At 36.4% G+C, this 8,838-nt stretch overlaps 1 protein-coding gene across 1 annotated transcript; it reads right to left on the minus strand.

Annotated features, from left to right (window-relative positions):
* Positions 1-1,067: 1,067 nt before the first annotated feature.
* Positions 1,068-7,444, minus strand: LOC137726268 (TOM1-like protein 3). Its single transcript, XM_068465169.1, has 10 exons — positions 7,274-7,444; positions 6,516-6,675; positions 5,633-5,711; positions 5,250-5,348; positions 5,004-5,117; positions 3,667-3,812; positions 2,756-2,837; positions 2,381-2,466; positions 2,115-2,303; positions 1,068-1,943 (listed from the first exon to the last, which is right to left on the minus strand). Exons 2-10 carry the CDS (start codon positions 6,623-6,625, stop codon positions 1,277-1,279), a joined length of 1,572 nt encoding a protein of 523 aa, XP_068321270.1. The 5' UTR covers positions 6,626-6,675; positions 7,274-7,444; the 3' UTR covers positions 1,068-1,276.
* Positions 7,445-8,838: the final 1,394 nt, after the last annotated feature.

Genomic DNA, 8,838 nt, shown 5'->3' on the forward strand with positions numbered 1-8,838 from the left:
TAGGTGAGAACGTACCAAATTTTTGTTTTACTGATTTATATACGCGTAATAAAATGGAAAATTTACTATAAGGTCTCAGACAACCACTTCTTTCCATCTGACGGTCGAAACGTGTTCTCTACCTAAATAGGCGGTTTAAGTTTTTGTTTTTGTTCTTCTAATTCCTTGCTCATGGAACGTTAAGGTCATTTCGATAATACTTCACAAAAGTCTCTCAAGTTTTGGACGTTGCACTAATACACCTTAACGTTTCAAGTTTAAACACATAAAAGCTTAGGGAAGAGGCGTGATTTCCTAAAATCCCTCCAAATCCATCAAAATTCTTCACATTTTAAAATACTTAAAAATCAAATCATAATTGAATACAAACGAAGTTTTATGGACTACTTTATCTGGAATGAGTTCACTCAAATTTATATGGAGTATTATGAACTCTTGAAATATCTATGGTCCTAACCGATTATTTTAAAGCGCTAACTTACTTTCTAGGTACTCGTTTGAGCACATTTAACAAGATTCATGATGATCCAAACCAATCATTTTGAAGGGCACCGTTGAATAAGGATTACTCTTGCAAAATCTCACTCAAATTGAAAAATCGTTTAGTTATCCAACTACAACACCATAAACAAAAGAAGATGGTGATGTCAATAAACAATAAAATGTCACTATGAAAATCAAAGGGCTCAATCATGTCCAATTAAAGTAAATTTTTTGTCGGAAAGTTATTAATCATCAAAGTCCACGGGAGGCCGAACAAGAAACCAAGGCAGTAGGCCAAACAAAGGACGACGGCGGCAGCCATTACACACGTCTAATTATTAACAGAAGCCATCCGCCAACGATGTCTGGCAGGCAACTGGGCAACAAGAGAGATGCTACATCTCCACACACAATGCTACTTGTAAAAAGGAGAGGACTAACCCACAAGATATGGTCATGGCAAACCTACCAATATTAAATTTCAATCTCTTCCACTCCATGTGGTTACATACATACATACATACATACAACACACACACACAAGAAGAAAGAAAATTCGGCCGAGTGTCAAAAACAAGCTGAGATCAAAGAAATCAAACAATAAGGTTCATCAATTATATGCAATGCGTGCTGGACATGTCGGAAATATACCAACCAAACATCATAGACAAACCAAAACCGAAAAAGTTCCTACCAATGTTTATTTAGCAACACGTAATCTCATGATCTCATGTATGTAAAGATGAGGAACAAGGTCCGGAGCCGGACTGACTGATACGCTGATGGGCACAACTCAAAATGACCTATTCGAGTTTGAAGGCGAAGATGATTTGGCTTTTGCAAAATCAACTAGGTCCTTGAACAGAGCATCTTCCTTTTTCACTTGTTTTGTTGGGTTAGACGAATTAAGGGAGAGATTCTGAGTCTGTCCCACTAAGTTGTCATAAGATGCACCAGAGGAACCAGATCCGCTGCCTGGAACGTTTTGTTGCTCAAAAAACTGTTGTCTCTGGTTATACCTGGAAGGTGGAGGAGGAAGGCTGACAGGAGAGTGACCATTGCCAGGAGACTGAGGATTCCCCAAAGACTGAGTATCCCAAGGAGCAGGAGGTAGCCCATCGATAGATTTGCTTCTAGGAGCCGGTTCATCATATACAGGCTTTCCCACGAATACAGGTGATGGAGTTGTGTTTTGGGAAGAAGGGGGTGAGGGTGATAGTGGAGCCAATCGTGAGGTGGAGCTGGAATGAACTGGAACTGCAAAGGATGTGGATTCTGATGCTGCAGAGGATCCTTCAGATTTGTAGGCTTCGCCACTGAGGTAATCAATCAGGCCAGGACCTAGAGTGATTGGCCTTTGCGAAGACGGTGGAGGAGGAAGAAGTGGGCTGACTCGCACAGGTTCAGCCTTGGCATTGGCTGATCTCTGGCCCTGTCCTTGTGAATTATCTCTTGATGACCTGCAATGAATTTCACCGAATTTTTAAGAGGAACAAGAATATTAAAAATAGAAAATTAACGGAACTTACAATCTTCATATTCTTAATCGCACACATATAAGTAAAATTAGTAGAAACAAAAACAGGCAAAAATGAAACAATAAAACTCAGAAGAGCTCCTCTAACAATCACCTATGCGCTAGTTGGGAAAATTCATCCTCGGACTCATCGTCCTCATGGTTCACATTCACAAGTGGCACAACCGAAGATTCTGCTCCTCGTACTACAGTTGTAGTTCTTTTCACAATATCGTCATGCCGGGAAATTACACGCTGCAGATCATCGTTCAGTGCCAATCCCTGACATAGAAGATCCTCATCTCTGAAAGGAGAGCAGCACAACTGTCACTATTGTATCAAATCTATAAGTCAAACTCAACATTTCATTAAATCACTTACGCAGTCTCATTCACAAGAAGCATGACGCGCTTTTGGTATGAACGGCACTGATCAACAAGGTCAACAATCACTTCTTCCTTCAAACCCTGCCACATTTTGATCATTTATGACCGTTAAATTTGCATATATTAAGAGCCCGCGGGTAATACTTACGAATTTGGTTCATTTTTTATTATTTAGCAAAAGCCAAAGTAGAATTGTATGGGGGAAGAGAGGGAGAAAGAAAGGGCTCAGATGGGTGAGCTTTGCAAAATAGAATCATTGTTCTCTCAACAAAAATATTTCTAGAAAAACATAAATGAGAAACTATCTTCTAATAATACCTTTATGGAAAGAAATTAATCAGAACTCAAAAATAGGTAGAAAATATATTACCTCAGGATGCTTAGGATCCAACGCATTAAGCATTTCCATCAACACATCTGCAATTCCTCGGGCATTCTGAATCTCTGGCAAGCTGATTAAAGATAATTTCAATCAGGGATTCTGGATGGATCTATCATAGCTTCAATAATAATTCAAACAAGTTATACCAAAATAAAAAATAATCCCAAAGAATAAAAAAAGATAGCATCTGTTACAATATCACGCATTTATGTTTGAATTATGCGAATGATGGATTAACTATACAAAGGAAAGAAATGCCTTGAAGTCTATCGTTCAATTATCTTATTAGCACAAAATTCAACCAAGCAAAGATGAATTCTGTCATAAATTACAGTTACGGACATTCAACAAGCAGCAGCTGAAATAGTTGCACAAAAAATCAAAGCTGACTGACAGCTTTTATTAAAGATTAAGACCTAGAACTAATGGGATTTATAATAAAAGTATGTAAGAGACATCCTCATGTCAAGGGGGGAATTTGATAAATACTTGACAAGGTTAAGGCCTTTCAGACATATAGTCAAATTTTTCTGCACTATTAAAGCACGCACAACACATTCAAAATTGATAATGAGAAAGGTATAAATTTTGTTTACGGAAAAAGTGATTCTATTTATAAGAAAAAGAAAAGAATGTGAACGAGAAACAATCGAATCACCAGTTTATGCAAAACCTTACAAGATATGTATAACATGTCATACTGAGGGGTTTAATCCTGGGACATTTTCCAATTGCCTACATCTATTTTTAACCTCTTTCATGCAATCAACTCGCAAGTTTATCGTTATGATCAACATGCATGTAAAGGAAACAACAATTGTTTGAAAAGGGAATAAATATCATACTGAAAAGGCCCAAAAAATGTATGTTTCCAAGGAAACAATATTCTCAGCTAGTACCTAAGGCCAGATGCATCCGACTGGAGAGAAGCCTGAATGGCAGCATCATCATATGATGTAACAGGGGAAACTACTGGCTGGGTCTGGGGTGGAGTAAATATTGGTACACTGTTCTCTTCTCTTGGTGGAAATTCAACTCCAGCAGCCTGTCAGTTATCAAAGAAGAGAGTTAGGGGGAAGAAGAAGCTGAATAAAAAGAAAATAATTAAAATCCATAGTTTGTACCAAATATTGAATAGCAAGTTTATATCTAATTATAGCTGACCAAAATGATGGAAATGTTATTTTGGACCTATTAAACATCATTAAAAGGTGTGAAGGTAACTGCTTTGAAATCCAATAGTGTGAAAGCTGAGGCATAGAGGCATTGCGTTTTTGTTTTTTTTTTTTTTTTGTCAGACAAGGCGAGGGGTAAGCCTCTCAGACATGAAATCTTATAGGAAGTATATAAATAATGCAATACTAATAAGTTGAAGTACTAGTGAGTTATTGAAGTATAATAATCAACCCCAAAATGACCACATATAAGCAATAATAGTCATTCAAGCATAAAACCAATCCCAAAAATTAAAAACTCAATTGGTCATAAAATATTCAAACCCCAAAAGATAAACTCAGTTCACCCCAATACTCATGGTGAATAGAACTCATACCAACATCACTATCATATTGGTCCAACCGATTAATGTGAAAAACGACGTATAGCAATGGCTTGCACTAGAGGAGGGTTTGCAAGATCACTATTACTTCCATCGTTCACAACATTTACCATCATTTGTCAAAACTGACGGCAGTTGGGCTGAACATGTTTACCCGTTAATCTTAATTTGATTAGGTCATATAATTAAACAGAAATATTTGAAAACATGGCCTATTAAGCAACTCAAAAGAAAAATAACAGCGTCGAATGTCACTTATTGGACCAGTGGGCCAAGCAGGGTCAGACTGGTGATATCATAAAGATATAACAACATGATTATATTCTCTATATTCCCATTCTTAGCCAGATGAAAGAAATATCCTATAAGGCAGTTTTAAAAGGAAATACATTTCAGAAAATGGGCTACTTTGATCAGTTTACCCAAAATTATTTAGAAAGTTCAAAGGGGACACAGCTTAAGTACACATGCAATATACATAATACAGATTGAATTTTATAATGGCTTGAGTTTTAACCTTATCAAACTTACACGACTTCTACAAGATACTTACCGCATAAGTTAAACTTCATACAAACCATAAATGCTAATATCTCAAGGAAAGATAACCCTAGTTGCTTGCAGATCACAAACAAAAGCTTAACATGAGTATAACACAGATGTGCTAAAAACAATTACCCTCAATTCATTATATGCTGCATGGTACTGGGGAAATCTTCCCCTTGGTCCCCCAAAAGCTTCTTGCCATGTATCTATCAGAATTAGTATCTTTTCCCTAACATTCAAGTCCGGCTGCATAATGGAATTAGAATAACAAAGCAGAAAGAAACTTAGTATCCTATTCATGCACATACTGGAAGGGGAAAATGAAGCAACAAGTCAGTAAAAACAAAAAAACAAAAGGTTGAGAGAGAAATTCAGCACCTTCTTCTTTACTATTTTGACCATTTCATGCAAGATATCACGCTCAACGATCTGCTGAAAAACACTCTCACCACAGTTCTTGCTCACAGTCTCCAATGCCTGCATCGAATAATAAATTAGGAAAAGCAAAAAGATATCATTGCTCAGAAATAGCTTGTTTTGTGCTGATGATAGGGTATAGCAAGGCAACCATGGAGCCATGACCGGTCCATCAATAATCACAAATTTATTGAGATTTTCACAGGTATACATATTTTGGGATGGGAAGAGTACCAGAAACTTCACATCATGAATTTCATATTTTAAAAGAAAGAGGCAAAATTTATGACAAGGAATAACACAAACAATATTGAAAGTCTCAAAAGAAAAGGAATAGTACTAACAAAAAGAGCCAGGAGTTGTATTTTTGGATTTTTGCTGCCCAGGCGCTTCTTGAGTATCTTCAGGGCATCTTTTGCTTGCCTGAAATTTCAATCCAATTCATTGGCAAAATAAATGTACTTGCATTCTGAATATTTAAATTGGGAAAGAGATTCTATCAAAAATAATAATAATCTACCACAAAAGAAGATAAAAGAGGATAGTCTTCTGCGGGGTTTAAGAGCTAAGAGATGTTCAAGATATCAAAAGAGCCGGATACACCAAGATGCTCATAGAATCTAGTGAAAAATAAATGACTACTTTTACAAAGTTTCCAGTTCATCCCAAATCAATGTAACGAAAACTTTCTACTACCCTGTCAATTTTTCAAGTGTTACTATCCATGAGGACAGGAGTTCCTTATGAGATGAGCCACATATTCATATCAGGAGGAGATCACCTCTTCTATCAGGAGCCATAGTAACCTTCGTGTGTGCATGCACGTGTATATTTGAATACACGAACACACACACACACACACACACACATAGAGAGAGAGAGAGAGAGAGAGAGAGAGAGAGAGAGAGAGAGAGAGAGAGAGAGAAAGAGAGGTGAACAGAGAACATAATTGGCAAATTTTATTCGACAGCAGATGCTTTTACCATATCGTAGAATCCATTAGAAAATGTTTCCCTTGTTGGACATTTAGGATGAATCTATCCATGCATTACCACGTAATAAACTATGAGCACTTTCAAGTTTAAACCAACGACTGCGCCATCAATATTTCAGAAAGATTCAACGTACTCTACAATTTAAGTAATGTGACCTCTATATGGGTGGTTATACCTATACATTAAATTCAAATCTAACAAACAAAACTGAGGGAAAACAAAGTATTCATACCCAGGCTCCATATTGATAATATCGCATAATTCGATATTTATTGCCCAGTCTGGACCAATCAACATATCACTTGTTGCCCTCTCAGCACAAGCTGCAGCATTACCAGCCATGTCGAAAGTCCTAATTCCCCTTCACTTAAGTCCTTTATCCTTAAAATTTCCTGAGAAAATAAGCCATAAACGAGTTCAATTACGTACAGTCCCATTAGTTGTGAATGTAAAAGAACTCAATAAACGCAAGAAAAGGAAGCTCATACACCTATCACTAATTAGCTGGATGTCAGTAATCTTGTTCAATTCCAAAAGTTATTTTCTTACCCACCAAGGCAAAACTTATGAGAATCCCAATTCAATAATCATAGTTGAAAACAGCGTAACTAGAATTTCCACTAGAAAATTGACCCACAAGTATGAATACCCGAAATTGCAATCGAAAAGAGTCTAAACAATTCAACCATTCGCTCATCCCAATCACAAATAAAAATCCCAAATCAAAAGAACATACAGTCAGATCGTCAATAAAGTACAATTAACACCAATCAAAGTTCAACGTCAACTCTGTACCCACAAAAATTTGAACGCAAAAAACACAGGGAAGCAAAACCCAATTGGATATTAGTATTAAATTGAAAATCAACAATCGAATTAGCAAGAAAATGGCCCTGCGCTGAAACCCAGTTGACAAAACGATCAGAGAATAAGACAAGGGAATGAAAAGATTTGAGTATTTTGGGTCAGGATCTCAGGGAAAAAGCGTACCTGTGAAAACCCAGTATCAAATAGAATCAGAACCCACCGAAATGCCAAGATTTGAGAATTTGAGAAGAGGAATTGGGATAATCACGGGAGTGGGTTTTCCTTCACTTTTCCTTTTCTCTGGGTTGGGGGATTGTTTTTGCTTGTTTGGTGGTAGTTTCTTCGCGTCAGCTTTTGCCGTTTAGAAATTAGAACCAAAACTTGGGAAACTTTTTCTACCAAATGAAAAAATATAAAATAAAAGTAAAATAAAATGAGTTTTAACGAAAAGTTCACGATACTGTTCATTTTAACGAAAAATCATATTTTTACACTAAAATATCAATTCTACCCTTTATTTTATCTTTATCATTAAAACTCAAAGTTTTCAAACCCTTTTCATTAGTTTTCCTTAAAAAAATTGTGTCAAGCCCCTGAATTTTTTTTCTTTTTTTTAACAAGTTTGATACTAATTCATCGCTCGCTCATCATTTGATTATTTGAGTGTTGTTTTATAGGAGGTATTGTATTAAGCCTACTATTTGTTCATAGTTAGACAAATTAAAGATGAAGGTTCAAATTATAAAACAACACAATAGAGTGCATTCGAGTGAGTAGTTATCACCAATCTCAAGTAGCAAACTTAGTTAAGGTTATTTAACAAATTGACAAAACTAAAACATTAGGAAAAATACTTTCGACTGAAAACATACAAACCAAAATGTACTTTTCTGAAGATCATTACGGTTAATGTTTACAAGTCTTAAAGTCATACTTAGAAAATAATACACTAGTGCTTGTCAATCTATAAATGTGGGTTGAAAATATGTATTTAGTCAAGTTAGCTGGAGCAGACAGTTGTGCTTCACCCTTTGTATCCAAGTTCGAATATTTTTCCCTTTATTTAGATAAGTCTAGTGTAACTATAATGTCATTTGTGTTGAAAAAGATGAGGATGATAGTTGACAAATGTGCTAGCGATGGGGATGATTACGGGCGGTGGAAGTGGTGGCAGTAGTGTTAGTGGAAGAGTGGTGGACCAGTGATGATGGTGAGAGTGGTATGGAAATGGGGTAGTAAAAGTGGTGGTGATAGGAGTGTGGTGGCAGGGTGTTGGTGAAAGGGTGGTGGACCAAATGACGATGGTGAGAGGGGGTACAGAAATGGGGTAGTAAAAGCGGTGGTGATAGGTGTGGGGGTGCTAGTAGTGGTGGTTATTGTGGTGATGGCCACTGGAAACAGGGTCGGCCCTAAGAACTCGGGGGTCCTAGGCGAGCCTTAGAAGTGAGGCTCTAGAGTTCTATGACTCCCGACCCTTTGCACATTGACATGTGTAAAAAAAATTCACTAAATACATGAAAAGTCCATTTCTACATTAAATATCATTAAAAATTAATATTAAAAAAAAAAAAAAAAGATATACAAACATTACTCAAATATTACCCGTCTCGCGTTTTTAAATGCAAATGCATTTATTAAGTTTACATAATCTAATTTTTCAACCAATTCAAACTGAGAAAGAAGTCCCTACCCAGTACACCAAATTCCAATCATTTTTCTATTGTTACAATGTTAATTATTACATTCAA

Source organism: Pyrus communis, chromosome 2 (assembly GCF_963583255.1).
Source record: "Pyrus communis chromosome 2, drPyrComm1.1, whole genome shotgun sequence".
In the NCBI taxonomy this organism is placed as follows: Eukaryota; Viridiplantae; Streptophyta; class Magnoliopsida; order Rosales; family Rosaceae; genus Pyrus; species Pyrus communis.

Bases quoted from the DNA above. Each gene is read 5' to 3' on its own strand.
- LOC137726268 (XM_068465169.1), bottom strand. From the start codon at position 6,625: ATGGCTGGTAATGCTGCAGCTTGTGCTGAGAGGGCAACAAGTGATATG. The intron at 2,467-2,755 runs GTAATATATTTT...AAAATGTGGCAG, and splicing joins TGGATCCTAAGCATCCTGAG to GGTTTGAAGGAAGAAGTGAT. The intron at 2,304-2,380 runs GTAAGTGATTTA...CTCTCCTTTCAG, and splicing joins CTTCTTGTGAATGAGACTGC to AGATGAGGATCTTCTATGTC.